A 16,648-nucleotide genomic window follows, 5' to 3' on the forward strand; every position below is an offset into this window, starting at 1 on the left:
ATCACACTCTCCGTCATCACTCTGTTCATGTGGTGGTGGTGTCTCTTGCTCCCCACCCAAGAATGTACTTTTCCCAGTGCTGACTCAGGAGAATCCCCACCTCTCCTCTCCACTCTAGTTCCAGGGCATCTGATGCCCTCTTCTGGCCACCAAAGGCAACAGGTACTCACATAGTACACAGACATACATGTAGGCTAATCTATCTATCTATCTATCTATCTATCTATCTATCTATCTATCTATCTATCATCTATTAGTCTCACCATTCATCATGACATTTTATAGACCTTGAAAGAAACCTTTGAATATCCTGTGTACAAAGATGCTCAAGATGAGAGCTACACTATAGTTCCTAAGGACAAATTTGCATGAAAAAACGTCAGTCATCTAAACTCCAAATCTGGACATGAGAGTTTTGTGTGTGTGTGTGTGTGTGTGTGTGTGTATGTATGTGTGTGTGTACCTAATAAGGGTGTGCTTATTTTCTATTTAGGGATTTAGGACTCTCTGGGAACTCCTGGATTTGGATAGAGGCAAGGAGGAAGGAGGGGAAGCCCGAGTATTTGAGATCTTTTCAACTTGTCCCCGGTATCCGAATGAATAAGGCTGTAAGAAGCGAGAAACAAGCTCTGTGGGCTACCCCCACACACTCACACCTAAGAGTTGAAAGTTGTAGTAATCTCTTCATCTCCAAGGTTATTGGTTGTAAATGATTCTGGAAGGAAGAAAAATTTATAAACTAAACAGAAATAAATGCACTGCGACCCGTCTATTAGCTCCACAACGTTGGCATTTCCTCCCTGACTCCAAGCGACCTGATACAGGAAAACATGTAGAAGAGGGAACCTAACGGTTAGGTGAAGCCATAATTCATACCTAAGACCCTCCAACACTGAATTTTGTCCTTCAGGCTGCTATGTCCTTGTAAGCAGTAGTAAGCACAGGACACAGGAAGGACAAAAGATTGGTTAAAACTAGGTTTCAAAGACTCAGATTGATGGAGTCTATGTCAATCTTATCACAATCTTGGGCATCTTTCTTGATTAAGAAATGGGACACAGGACTTGAGGTGGTGGTCATTGGTTGAAAGTAGCAGGAAATGAAAATGATGCAACAGAACTGTTTCCTGAAAGTGGCTACCGGAAACATGAATGGCGACACGGATGGGGCTCCTGAGTAAGGTTTCAGAGAGGTGGGGGTGGGGGCTGACACTAGCCTGTCTTTGAGAGTGCTCCAGAGGAACTCTCTTGAGACTACCAGAAGTAACCAAAGAGCCACCAGGGATGACAGAAGTGAAAGCTCACAACAGTACAGTGTGGCAACCCAGAGAAACAAATGGTTTCCTTCTCTACCCACACAGAGAAAGAAAAAGAGACGGTCTAGTCGCACACATCGATACTCTGCTCGCTCTATGCGCCCTCGATCACCAAAAGTTCAACTTAAGGCCCCTCTCCTCTTGCCTGTCTTCTGAGGCATGGTCATCTGAAGGAAAAGCAGACATGGCAAATGGTTTGATGAACTCGCAGAGAGAAAAATCTGTGATGTAAGGCCCTCAAAAGCTTCCTTCAACCCGCAGGAGCAGAAGGCAGTTAGCAGATGAGGCGTGCTTTCTTTCTAGCCTCATAGTGTGTATGTTTTGCTGAAGGACATTCGGCTGTTTAACTTTAATCTTAAATGACATAAACGAAGGGACAACTGTGAGGAATATTTCACAAGTTGTCCTAGAGTAAGAAGCAGTTTTGATGTCCACAGGGCTACCTCACCATTGCTCTGTTTTACTGCTTTTCTCTCCTCTCCTCCGAGTTCTGCTTTCTTTCTCTGCTTCATCCTGTGATGCATCTTCCTGTTGGATTCTGCTTTCAGAGGAAACTGAACTTGCACACTTAGTATTCCTAGAAAGAAGACCTGAAAGACGAAGACTCACGTATTTTATTAATAAGTAGACTGCCTTAGAATTAGGAGTAGGGGTGAGGTAGAGAAAGTGAGGTGAATCGGGAAATCTATGAACTCTGACCAAAAGTACACATGTAGTCAGTATGATTAGGGTATAACAGCAAGCACTCCATGGCCGATTTCACCTGGGCTATAGGCCACTTGAGCTGTTTGTAGAGTTTGTATTCTTATTCCGAAGAAATTATGAAACCAATTTAAATCACGAAATCAAAGATGCAGTCATTTCCGTCAAGCTCATAAGTTGCCTAAGAAGCCAGATGTTGTTAGTGTTGTTAGTCTTTGAGCACCCACCCATCTCTCTCTCTCTCTGTCTCTCTCTCTCTCTGTCTCTCTCTCTCTCTGTCTCTCTCTCTCTCTGTCCCTCCCCCCCCTCTCTCTCCATCTCTCCCCTCTCTCCTCTCTCTTCTCTCCTCTCTTATTTTTGACTGCATTTAAAGCTGAAACCTAGACCTGAATCCTTAGTTCCCCACACCCAAAACAGAGGAAAGCAGATTTACCAAGCCATACCAGCTTCAGTTTCTAATAGGTCGGTACCTTACTGACATTTATCTTCCATTTAAATACTATTCAGTGTTTCCCTATGAAAGTGTGAGATAGTTAAAATCATTTCCCTTGTTTTCAGTCGTCATTTGAAAAAGAGATCAGACAGCTCGGAGAAGTGAAATAAATGAAATAAAAATTTAGTATTTTGGTAGCTAGATATACTTGGTTGCCATAATTTAAAACTCCCATTTGACTTCTCTTATTAAATTTTCACTTGCTCATAACACAAGCAAGGGATGAACTCTTTAACACACAGGACTCTAAGGGACACTTAAGATCTGAATTATTATAGTAAACACAGATTCCCCTTTGGGTTTAAATCTTTTATTTTTGGTCTGTCTCTCAAGAACAAAACTCAATTTAAATTCTCTTTCAATAAATAGTGTCTACAATGGGTCCTGATACAGAATGAATGCTCAATGAGAATGAGCAAGAAGCTTTTTTATTATTTAATCTAAGTTCGTCTTTGGACTGTATCAGCCCTCTTTGTGTTTGTAGATTCTGTGGCTAAATTCTATGATAGATTAAACTGTGGTCCTTTAAAATTTTTCTGCAGAGGTACTAAGCCCCAATACTTCAGAATGTGAGCTTATTTGGAGATTTGGTCTTTAAACTGGCAACTGATGTGATGCTGTATAGTGTAGTGGAGAGACAAAGAGGACATCACAGTAGAGGGATTAAATAGGGAGGGGAATGGAAGAAAAAGGTAGAGGAGGGAATATGGGGGAAGACAACTAACACTAAAGACCATTTGAAAAACCATATATAGAAACTTACTACTGTAGATACTTCCTATAATACATACACATATTAAAGAAATCTAAATTGATTCTTTTGGGGAAGGAACTGGGGCAATGGGGAAGACAACGTCCCAACTAGACATCTTATTCCCTCAAGTAAAACCTCCAGTGCCAGGACTGGGTTACATCTTGTTTAATGATTGGTCCAATGGCCCTATGGAAATCCCCAAACATCACAGGCTATTGCCAAGGCTGTTGGTTACACTTTACAACCACATGGTAGGTTCTATTCCTGAAGACAACACTAACATGGGTAACTGAACACAGAGAGGTTGAGCTGGTACCTAATTAGAATCTTTGCTCCTGCTGACTAGAGTTCACGGTACTGGAAGATGTTCTGCACTCTACTAGGGAAGAAAGGTAATCATCAATATCCTTCAGCTACAAATCCTGTCACCTGTAACAGTGACCGACCTACAGGGTACACTAATGGAATAGTGGCACCACTGTTAGGGGAGTAACTAACAGGTTTCTGTTTGGGTTCAGGGTCTACTCCATGAGATGGAACCCACACATGCCATACATGGCATTACTAAAATGAGCAAGAACCTGAAACTAGATAGTTGGTTTAGTAAAGAGATAGGGATGATCTGTGAGGAACTAGGGAAACAGAAAAACATGATCAAAATATAATTGCATAAACTTTTTTTCATTTAAAAACATAAGCAATTGAGTTAAACTAAGTTAATAGGATGGGCCCTAATCCAATATTATTAGTGTCATATAATAAGGGAACATTTGGGTATAGGCATTCATATAGAGAAAACACTATTGTGATCAAGAAGGCAACCATGAATATACTGAGGGAAAAATGCCTGGAGCATTTCCTTCCCTTGTAATACCAGAAAAGGACCAACCCTGTCCACACCTTGATCTTGGACTTGAAGTCACTAAAAGTCAAAACATTGCTGCCATTTAGACCACCTACCCTCTGGCTGTGGTAGCTCATGTTATTATATATATATTCAAGCAGGGAACAGTTTATTTTTAATAATTAAGATCAGTCATCTGCTTAAGAGCAAAGGGAGTAAATTTCATAGTCTTTTGCTACTTGGTTAATCTAGAAGCCCAAAGAAACTTATGCACACTAACCCCTGAATGGCTGTAGTCTTCTATTCTTGATAGGATAAAACTTACTAGTTTAGTTCAGTCTGGATTCTGTTTCCTTTGTAGTTGATGCTATAATATGATTTCACGGCAGTAAATTCTATTAAAATTTCAAGCAGGGCCATACAAACACGTACAAGAGCCAAAAGCAAATATGCTGTGGGAAAGGGTGTTAATTCCCTTCTTTGCACAAAGTAGGTTTTGTAGAAATTATTCTTGAGGTCTCATTCATCAACGACAATGACTCCTTATATTTACACAGTTTCTGCTCCAAGAAATGAGAGATTCGTATCCATATACATCATCTCAACCTGCTCTCAGCTTATCAGTTAAACAAAGCTTGAAAAATAAGCCCTCCTTATGGGTTGGTGAATTGGCAAGCATGACACTTTTCCTTCTTCAGTGGGGAGAGTGGAATAACAGAAATTAAATCCCCAGGGCTGCTGGGAGCATATAAAGAAGCACTGTGGCTGTGCTGATTTTACCATCCAGACCAGAGTCGCACTACAGACAGACATGGCTGCTCCACAATGGCCCGTGCTTCTGTTGGCTATCCTTAACCTAGATATCTTTGGTAAGCTAATGGGGCATTTTTCTTTTCTATCTAGGTACTGGGAAAAAAAACCAGAAGACATTTCAAATATACTGAGGTGTTTTGGACCATTAATCAAACTATAGAAATGGTTAAATTAAATCCTAAGCTTTTAGATTGTAAGCATTTAGATTGTTGAAGTTAAGTCTTAGTGAGTTAACTGAAAGCCTCTATTTGACTTCTTAGAACCAGCTGACAATAAGAGTCTATGCTTTTGTTTTTAGAGTTGATTATAGCAGAATTATTACCAACAGACTTAGGGTATTAAGCTGATAGAAATAGTCACTTTTCAATTGATAAAATTTACACATAATCATGAAGGCGTAAGTGTTTTACCATTAGTTACTGACTGTATCTGACCTTAAAGCAAGGTGCTAGTCACCTAGTTTATTTGCAGTTTTCTCAAACACAGTAGGAGCTTAAAGAGTGTTTCCTTGTCATAAGATCATACAGTCAGCCTTCTGTGTTTGCCTTGCGTGCCTGCTGTATTGGCTCCTAAGTCAAAGTAAATACCTGAGCACTAGCGACTTATTTGTTTGTGCGGAGATGTTCTCTACTCTTTCCCCTACAGCCCATCCCTGTGACACTCAGGAGTTACGGTGTCAGTGTATTCAGATGAAGTCTGAGCCAATTTCTCTCAAATTCATTAAAACTATCCAAGTGATTTTCATGAATATTTACTGCAACAGAATGGAAGTGATGTAAGTAGTAAAGACATGCAGGAAGGTGGGGGCTCTTGCATGAAAGTTTCCTGGCTGGCATCTCCTTTCAGAATGTGCATCAGTGATTCTCAACCTGTGGGTTGAATAATCCTTTCACAGGGGTAGCCTAAAACCATAAGAAAATACAGATGTTAACATTATGATTCATAACAGGAGCAAAATTACAGTTGTAAAGTAGCACCAAAAATAATTTCATGGTTGAGGTCACCACAACATGTATTGAGGAGCTGCAGCATTAGGAAGGTTGAGTAAGAAGCACTTTGTTACATGAAGAGAAAAAAGACTGTGGGTCTGGACAATGTCATTCCCACACAGAATGGGAAAACTATTGCCCTACATTTGTGTCCTCATTTCTAAAAGTGGCATGAACTCTTTCCAGAAAAAAACCAAACCAAACCAGATCAAAAAAACCAAACCAAACCAAACCAAACCAAACCAAACCAAACCAAACCAAACCAAACCAAACCAAACCAAACCAAACCAAACCACAAACCAAAGGCAGCTCTTAAGCAGAGAAGACAGTAGATTTCATAAGCTCTACTGAGAAAAGTTAATTTTGAAGTCAGTGAATACTCAAAAAGCAAAAATACACGGCCATGGGCAAGAATGTAAGAAAAGGGGAACCATCAATGTATGTATGTTTGTATGTATGTAGTATGTATGTATGTATACATATACTTACATCAATGAATGATACACACACACACACACATATATTTTTTTCATGAAAGATTATATTATACCATGATAGATGCTTGGTATAGTTTTAAAAATTTGATAGATTTGATTAATACATTCTTATGTACACTGTTGCTGTAATGTTAGATGCACTAAATTTAGATCTTACAAAAATATTACCAATTATAATTTCAATATTTTTTAACTTTTGAGTCAATTTATTGCCAAAATAAATATCAGTACACATTTATCAGTGACTTCCCAGCCCCAGAACTTACAAACAATAGGACAATCCCTTCCTCAAAGGCCCTGCAAATGAAAATTTGTTTTCTTTTGTATATTGGCTATATTGAATGTTATAGTGAAGCCGTTGCAGTAAGTTTGCTTTATTTTATGAGAAAAAAAGGAATCTCTGCATTATACACTTGCGTATGCTAACACATACAATATAGCTTAATGACTCTAGGCCAATATTTCTGGGGCATTAATCTGCAATTACAGACCTTACAGACTGTATGAAATCCCTTAACTCAGTAGTTATAACTTTTGTTCTATATATGTATGTATGTATGTTTGTATGTATGTATGCATGTATGTATGTATGTGTTCATCCATGTATGTGTGTATGTATGTGTATGTATGCATGTATTCATCCATGTATGTATGTATGTATGTATGTATGTATGTATGATGTTTGTATGTGTGTATGTATGTATACCTACCTACCTACTTACCTACCCATCCATCCATCCATCCATCCATCCATCCACCCACCTACCCAGCCACCCACCCACCCACCCTCCCACCCACCTACCCACCACCCACCCACCCATCCATCCATCCATCCATCCATCCATCCATCCATCCATCCATCCATCCATCCATCCACCTAGCCACCTAGCCACCTAGCTACCTAGCTACCTAGCTACCTAGCTACCTAGCTACCTAGCTATCTAGCTACCTAGCTACCTAGCTACCTAGCTATCTAGCTACCTACCTACCTACCTACCTACCTACCTACCTACCTACCTGTCTATCTAAATGTGTGTGACTCAGTTATTCATTGCTAGGTACAAATTACCACAATAGACTATAAAATGAATGTAGCTATTGCTCTACATTCTGTAGTTCAGCCTGCTGAGTGGCTAGGATTGCTGCTTTGCTGATTGGGAAGAGAAAGTGGGAGAAGAGAAGAGGCAACCCATGGAGTTCCAATGAGCACGTGACAAGGCACTGGAGCTGTCCTGGGTTTATCATCCAGACCACAGTCAAGCCACAGAGAAACATGCCTGCTCACTGTTTTATGAAGGATTTCAACGAAGCTGAAGGCTTATCTAGAGGTTCTCAGAAGGGCTGTGCTTTCAACTTAGGCTGCTGGTAGAATTTAGCACCTTGCTGAAGCCCCCCAACATCTTTCTAGGCCAGTGGTTCTCAACCTTTCTAATGCTGTGACCCTTTAAACAGTTCATGTTGAGATGGCCCCCAACTGTGAAAATATTTTTGTCATTACTTCATAATTGTAACTTTACTACTTAATCATAATGTAAATGTATGTTTACCAATGGTCTTAAGATATCCCCTGTGAAAGGGTCATTTAACCTCCTCCCAACTCCCAAGGGTTCATGACTCTCAGGATGAGAACTCCTGATCTAAGCTGTTAGTCTGTGCTGTTTTTAAACTCCCGGAGTCTATTCTTGTTCCACTTGGCTCTCTGGATATAGTCAATGGAAAATGTACCTCACACTGCACTGGTCTCCCCTCCCAGCCACTTTCTTTTCTGATTTCAACCAGAGAAGACTGCTCTGGATATTACGTGAGATGCATTTGAACATACCTTTTTTTGTTTATTTTGTTGTTTTGTAACGTTAGTTGTATCTTCACAATCCCTTTTGTAACTTAATATAGCAGATAACACAATGCCTCTTTGTGAAATGTTGAGAAACTGGGTGGGCTTCTGTCTGCCACAAATATAAACATGTATGAGGACATGGAAGTGTAGCTATGGGGCCTTGGTAATTGCCCATGCATTAGCTACTCAGGGAAAAATTTAAGTTACAAAGGAACTAGAACAGCAGAAGCCTCCAGAGGTGACTGGTTTTTGTCAGCTGACTTGTGTCCTTTACCCACCCTCCTATCCCCTGGGGTTTGTCTGTATGAGTATGTGTGCGCCCCACATATGTGCAATGCCTATCGAGGCCAGATTAGAGCATTGGATGTCTTGAAATTCAAGTTACAGACAATTGTGAGCTGCCATGTGGATGCTGGGAATCAAACCCTGGTCCTCTATAAGAGCACCCAGTGCTCTTAACCATGGGATCATCTCCAGTCCCTGATGTAAGACAGTGTTAACACTTGGACCATGGGGAAAGTGTGAAGAAGTTGGTCATGTGTAAGCCAAATAGAGAGACATTGGGGAAAAAGTAAGCTTGCATGTCAGTACCTTGAAGAGAGTCTTCAGAATTTGAAGAAAGCACATTCCTATTCTTTGAGTCACTCTATGCCAGGTATATTACGACAGCCATGCAAATTATATGCTTCCAAAATTATATATCTCTGCAAGAAATGGCAACAATTTGAATTTTGTTGTTTCTTGCTTTTTTGTTCTTTTCTTTGCCATCCAGATGTAATACTAAAAATAATTACTGTTTATTTTGTCTGCTTTTAAACTTGGAAGTTAGGGAAACTGTACTGGGATATATGTATCTTTTTGTAACATGTTTCTGTTACTTAACATCATATTTTGCAATCCATTTAGTTTGCTGTGTTTAGCTCATGTATTAAGTTGAAACAATAGTATTTCATCATCATCATCATCATAAACATTAATAGAATTCAGTTATTCAATAATGTATTGAATAAATAAAAGTTCGTGTCCTATCTAGGTTTTTGTTATGACACACATTCTTTATATGTGTTTATTCATATGAGAATTTCTTATTGAGTTTACTATTTGTACATCTTCAATTTTATTCCTCTAGAGACTTAATTTTCAGCCTTATGCATAACAGGAATGGACAACTCCATTTTTTTCTTCAGATATAACTTGTTTCTCCTAGGATTTCTGGTCATTCATGTAAATCTTAGAAGCAGTTTTCAATTTTGCTATATAATAAGTATACTTACAAATGTAATTCTTTGGAGTTATATCCTGGAAGTTGAAAGCTTTATAACAGCAATTTTTTGTTTCAAGAATATGGATTTGCTCCTTATTCACTGATAACATTTACATTCTCTTATTTTATACTTTGAGACAGGGGCTCTTCCTATGACTCTGTGTGCTCATTTTAAGTGACCATGAGAGGGATAATGGCCTCAAACTCACCATTCTGGTTGCTGAGATTACAGGTGTGCACTACCACACTTGATAAGGGCTTGTTTAATGTCCTTCAGTATTTCTCCATTACTCAATTAGACACTTTACATAATTGAATGCTATTATAAAATATGCTAATAAATCTCACACCCTGGGTACCAGTGCTTAGACTCAGCATCCATTTGCTTTGCATTTGTTGGCATCATCTCTTCACATGGATGCTCATGCTGTCTGGGACTAAAGACAGTCTCATTTTCTCCCTTGGGAACTTTATGACTTTTAATTATCTTTCTAGTCTTGTTGAGATGGCTGTTTTGAGGGCAGGCTCACTTGTCTTGTTTCTGTGTTTAAAGCAAATATTTTCAAATTTGCACCATTACATACAATACTTTGTGGCTGGTTTTTCTTATGTTAGTCAATTGCTAAGAGTTTGATTATGTTATTTTTCATGATTGGAAAGTTTTAGTTTATGCTATTTTTTAACCCTCTGAAGCATACAATTTGGCTTAAAGTGTGGTAAGATGATCCAGCCTTATATAAGAAACTACAAAACAATCCTGATCTATTGTAGAGTTTTGCAGTTCTGTGAAGTAGAGCCTGTCAGCGTGAGTTTGAGGCCAGCAACCCACACTTTAACACACACATGTGCATGAACAAATGCACAACCAAACCACATCTCTGAAGAAATGGCATAGAGTTTTCCACAGTGAAGCCACCTCATTTCAATAAATCATGAGTTTTAGATTTAAAAAAGTAACCAAACTGCCATTTTAAATTAGTTAGGCACACTGTTATGTGTTAAAAGTTCCACTCTACCAATATGATTAATATAGTTTGAAAAAATCTATGTGTTCATTTGAAGTGTATGCATCCATGTTGCAGATATTACAGTGAGAACACCTGACCTATTAGTAAATAAGTGCAATTGCTATTTGACCAAAATACTTTATTTTTACAGAGCAACACTGAAAAATGGGGATTTAATTTGTTTAAATCCTTATGCTGAATGGGTAAAGACTCTTGTCCACATCATTACTGGCAGGTAAAATGAAGACCAAGAATCTCCATAGTTACATTCTCTCTGTTTTATTTTAAAGGGATATATATATATATATATATATATATATATATATATATATATATTCCATAGATGACAAGAAATCCACAATGAGATTAGAATTGTGTAATCTATAGACCCCAACGGCATCCCTAGATCAGCATCTTTGGTCTCTCTTCAGCTCTACTGGTTCAGAAATAATGGCAATAGATCCCACGATGTCTATTAACGCATCTCCAAGTAACTCCCAAGGTTGAGAGTCACTATTCCTCACCTTTTATTGAAGGTGACAGCAACTTGACCTTAGTTATAAATATCCTGATTGAATGTAAAGGAGATATAAAAATGTTTAGCATATGTCTCATGCCAACCAACTAGGTAGGCTAATGGCCCATTGGTCAAGAGAAATTTTAAGGGAAAAAAATTGTGAGAGGAAAAATATAACCATTTATTTAAGTGAAACTCCAAATACAATGTGCAAAACAGTGACATGAGAAAGGAATAATGAATACAAAGCAGGCAGCAGGAATATGTTTGAATTTACTTCCAAGAAATGGGATTTTAGAGCTACGGTGCTGTAAATGGGGAGAGGCAGCCACTTGGAGGAAACTAGTTCTGCTTTGTTTTCTAATCAAAACGTTAGGGCTTATGAATGACCTAAGGGCCTCTGTTCTGGTTAGGTTTCTCTTGCTGTGATCAAATACTGACCAAGTCAACCTGGGGGAGGAAAGGAGATTTTGGCTTACAGTTATAGTTCATCATTAAGAGAGGTCAGGGCAGGAACCCTGAGGCAGGACCTAAAGCAGAGGCCACGGAGGAAAGCTGTTACTGGCTTGCTCTGCATAGCCTACACAACCTGGTTTCTTATGTAAGTGAGGACCACCTGATTAGAAGTGACCCAGCTCCCAGTAAACCAGGTCCTCCCACATCAATTATTTATCAAGAAAACATCCCCACAAACATGGCCATAGACCAATCTGATGCAAGCAAATCCTCAACTGAGGTTCTCTCTACCTAGGTGACTCTAGTTCTAATCAAGTTGACAAAACTAACCAGGTCATGGTCATCTTGATAACATTAGCCTGCATGGGGAGACCAGATTCAGTCATGGAGGTGTGGCTTTAGTTTCTAGATTTACCAGTTATCACTTAGGGTGTCATTCTGGAAAATTCACTTAGCATCATTTATTTGTATGCTATCATCTGGACCTAATTTGATTTATCAGAGAAACATAGATATACATATGAAGTGGTTAATTGGGGCTATGGGTAACTTTCAACTGACCAACCAAATGCAAATGGACTCTATCTATCTATCTATCTATCTATCTATCTATCTATCTATCTATCTATCTATCTATCTATCTTAGCTTTTAAAAAAGTATGTGTTCTCCTTTTAATTCACTTTATATACAGATCACAACTTCTCCTTCCTCTCTTCCCAGTCTCAACCTTACAAATCCCTTCCCAAATGTTCCCTCCCCTTCTCCTAAGAGAAGGGGAGCCTCCCTTGGGTACCACACCAACCTTGGGGATTATATCCCAGCAGGACTAGGAATCCTTTCCCACTGAGGCCCAACCAGGCAGTCCAGATAGGGGGTAGAGGATCTAATGTCAAGGAACAGAGACTGAGACAGCCCTGCTCCACTTGTTAGGGGACTCACTGGAAGACTGCAAATGTGTAGGAGGTCTAGGTCCAGCTTCTACATTCTCCCTGGTTGGTGGCATGGGCCCCCATGGTCCCAGGTTAATTGACTCTGTAGGTCTTGTGGTGTCCTTGACCCCTCTGACTTGTTCTCTTCTATCCCCCACTCTTCCACAAGACTCCCTGGGCTCTGCATGATATTTGGGTATGAATCTCTGCATCTGTCTCCATCTGCTGTTGAATGAAGCCTCTCAGGAGACAGTTATGCTAGGTTACTGTCTGCAAGCATAGCAAAGTATCATTCCTCCTTTGGAAGTCCCACCTGGCTACAGGAGGTGGCCACTTCAGTCTCTATATACCCTTCTGATGGGAATCTAAGCTAGAGTCACTCCCATAAACTAGTATCCTCTCTCATCCCAGGTCTCCAGGTAGAGACGCACTCCCCCACCAGTTTCCATTCTCACTCACAGCCCTCTTCTGCCTCCCTCCCACATCTGATTGTCATCCCCATTCCTGTTCTCACCTCCTCTGCTACTCAGTTCCCTCTCTCCATCCACCTCCAACTACTATTTAGTTCCCCTTTTGAGTGAGATTCAGGCATCCTCTCTTGGGCCCTCCTTGTTATCCTTGTTATTCTTTGGGTCTGTGGATTGTAGCACAGTTGTCTTCCACTTTATAGCTAATGTCCACTTACAAGTGAGTATACACCATCTGTATCTTTCTGGTTCTGAATTATCTCACTCAGTATGATAATCTCAGGTTCCATCCATTTGCCTGCAAAGTTCATGTCTTTGTTTTTAATAGCTGAAGAGTACTCCATTGTGTAAATATACCACATTTTCTTTATCCATTCTTCAATTAAGGGACATCTAGGTTCTTTCTAGTTCCTACCTATTATGAATAAAGGTGCTATGAACATAGATGAGCAAGTGTCCTTGTGGTATGGTGGAGCATCTTTTGGGTATATGCCCAGGAGTGGTATAACTGTGTCTTGAGGTAGAACTATTCCCAATTTTCTGAGAAACCACCAAATTGATTTTCAGAGGAGTTGTACAAGTTTGTACACCGACCAGTAATGGAGGAGTGTTCCTCTTGATCCACATCTTCACCAGCGTGTGCTACCACTTAGTTTTTGATCTTAGCCATTATAACAGGTTTAAGATGGAATCTCAGGGTTATTTTGATTTGCATTTTCCTGATGACTAAGGATGTTGAACATTTCTTTAAGAGCTTCTTGACCATTCAGGATTCCTCTGTTGATAATTCTCTGTTTAGCTCTGAACCCCACTTTTTAATTGGGTTATTTGGATTATGGATGTCTAATTTCTTTGTAAAGTTTGGATATTAGCACTCTGTCAGATGAAGGTTTGGTGAAGATCCTTTCCCAATCTGTAGACTGCCACTTTGTCCTATTGACAGTGTCCTCTGCCTTACAGAAGGTTTTCAGTTTCATGAGGTTCCATTTATCAATAGTTGATTTTAGATTCTGAGCCATTGTAGTTCTGTTCAGGAAGTTGTCTACTGTACCAATGAGATCAAAGGCTAATTTTCACTTTCTGTTCTATTAGATTTAGTGTATCTAGCTTTATGTTGAGGTCTTTGATCTACTAGGACTTGAGTTTCGTGCAGAGTAATTGATATGGATCTATTTTCATTCTTCTATATAGAGAGATCCAGTTGGATGCTTTCATTTTTCCATTAGATGGTTTTGGCTTCTTTGTCAAAACTCAAGTGTGCAGATTTATTTCAGGGTCTTTCCTGATTTGATTCTATTTGATCAATCTGTCTATTGCTATATAAAACCATGCAGTTTTGATAACTATTGCTCTGTAGTACAGCTTTTGATCAGGGATGATGATACCTCCAGAAGTTCTTTTACAGTTCAGGATTGTTTCAGCTATTCTAGTTTTTTTGTTTTTCCATATGAAGTTGAGAATTTTTCTTTAAAGATCTGTAAAGAATTGTGTTGAATTTTCATGAGAATTCCATTGAACTGTAGATTTGCAATCTTTTGGTAAGATGGTCATTTTTACTATGTTAATCTTATTGATCTATGAACATGGGAGGTCTTTCCATCTTTTGATATCTTCAATTTCTTTCTTCAGCGACTTAAGTTCTTGTTATACAGGTCTTTCACTTGCTTGGTTGGAGTTACACCAAGATATTTTATCTTATTTGTAGCTATTGTAAATGGTGTTGTTTCTCTAATTTCTTTCTCAGTGCATTAATAATTTGTATAAAGGAGAGATATTGATTTACTTTTAGTTAATTTTTATCCATTCACTTTGCCAAAGGTGTTTATCAGCTGAAGGAACTCTCTGGTAAAATTTTGGAGTCACTTATGTATACTCTCATATCATATATATCATACCATAGCAATGCTTTGCCTTCTTCCTTTCCAATTTATATCTCCTTGATCTACTTTAGTTGTCTTATTGCTGTAGCTAGAACTTTAAGTACTATATTGAATAGATAGGGAGAGAGTGGCAGCCTTGTCCTTTCCCTGATTTTAGTGGAATTGTTTTAAGTTTCCCTCAATCTAATTTGATGTTGACTATTGGCTTGCTGTACATTGCTTTTATCATGTCTAGTTATGTGCCTTGTATCCCTGATCTCTCTAAGACTTTTAACATGAAGGGGGTGTTGGATTTTCTCAAAGGCTTTTTCAGCATATAACAGGCTGAACATGTGATTACTTTCTTTCAGTTTATTCATATGGTGGATTACATTGATGGATTGTTCATCTATTGAACCATCCCTGCATCCCTGGGATGAAGCCTACTTGGTCATGGTAGATGATATTTTTGATGTATTACTGGATTCAGTTTGCAAGTATTTTATTGATTTTGCATTGATGCAAAATTTTGATTGCAATTTTGCATTGATGTTCATAAGAGAAATTGGTCTGAAATTCTCTTTCTTTATTGAGTCTTTGTGTGATTAAGTATCAGGGTGGCTGTGGCCTCATAGAATGAGTTTGGCAGTGATCTTTCTGTTTATATTTTGTGGAATAATTTGAGAAGTATTGGTGTTGGCTCTTCCTTGAAAGTCTGGTAGAATTCTGTGCTGAAACCATCTGGCCCTGGACTTTTTTATGGTTGGTAGATTTTTAATGACTACTTCTATTTCCTTAGGGGTTATATGGCTGTTTAAATAGTTTACCTTGATTTAACTTTGGTATGTGGTTCTATCTAGAAAATCATCCATTTTGATTAGATTCCCCAATTTTGTGGAACTCAAGCTTTTGAAGTAACACCTAATGATTCTTTGAATTTCTTTGTTGTCTGTTATGTCTACCTTTTCATTTCTGATTTTATTTGGATACTGTCTTTCTGTCTTTTAGTTTGGTTAGCTAAGGGTTTGTCTATCTTGTTGATATCCTCAAAGAACAAGCTCTTGGTTTTGTCGATTCTTTGTATTGTTCTCTTTGTTTCTAATTGATTGATTTTACCCCCTAGTTTGATTATTTTCTGCCATCTTCTCTTCTTGGGTGTGTTTGCTTTTCTTTTTTTCCCCCTGGACCTTTCATGTATACTTTTATATCATTAGTATGAGAACTCTCCATTTTTTTTATAAAGGCACTTAATGAACAGAGAGGTGGCTGGGCAATGGAGTTCTGAAGTGGGGTGATAGCGGGGCTCTCTGGGTATCTAGGTCTGCCCCCAGAGGACCAAGCTATGTGCTTTTTCTAAGCAGAGATGGATAATGCTATGTATCTATGTAATTATATGTGTTCTGTTTGTATTTCAGCTTCCTACCTGAGGACCACGAACACATGAAACATCCACAGGGAATGAAGCTTCTGTACAGTGTGGAGTTTGAAAAGCCTCTATATCTTTCATTTGTGCAACCTAAGGACTAGAATGAATTCCCCTGTCAAATTCTGGAGACCTCTAGTTGCTTTTCTGATTAGCCTATGACAATGGTGATAGGAGTTGAGGTGGCAATACTATTATTATGTAGAAAAATAAATCCCAAGTCTCATTTAATAGATGAGGCATTTATCTGTCAGGCTCACTATCTTTCTAGACTCTGCCTCTCCTGCTGCTAGCTACTGTCTTTTTTTCTACTTGACTTCATGGTGGATGCTCACAGGTGACTATTCCCCCTGCCTCTACATTTTGACATTAAATATAATGGCATGGTATACCCTTTATTGACTGACAAACTACCATTAGATTGCTTAATATTTTGTGCTTCAAAGCCTTATCCCATTCCAGTATGGGATGTCACAGGGCT

The 16,648-nt window shown here is 38.8% G+C and overlaps 1 protein-coding gene across 1 annotated transcript; it reads left to right on the forward strand.

The window, feature by feature from the left end:
- Nucleotides 1-4,919: 4,919 nt before the first annotated feature.
- Nucleotides 4,920-16,271, forward strand: LOC114608644 (C-X-C motif chemokine 15-like). Its single transcript, XM_028752649.1, has 4 exons — nt 4,920-4,977; nt 5,567-5,696; nt 10,667-10,750; nt 16,160-16,271. The coding sequence occupies exons 1-4, from the start codon at nt 4,920-4,922 to the stop codon at nt 16,269-16,271; spliced, it is 384 nt and encodes a 127-aa protein (XP_028608482.1).
- The last annotated feature ends 377 nt before the right edge of the window (nt 16,272-16,648 follow it).

Source organism: Grammomys surdaster, unplaced genomic scaffold, assembly GCF_004785775.1.
Source record: "Grammomys surdaster isolate TR1022 unplaced genomic scaffold, NIH_TR_1.0 125928, whole genome shotgun sequence".
NCBI lineage: Eukaryota > Metazoa > Chordata > Mammalia > Rodentia > Muridae > Grammomys > Grammomys surdaster.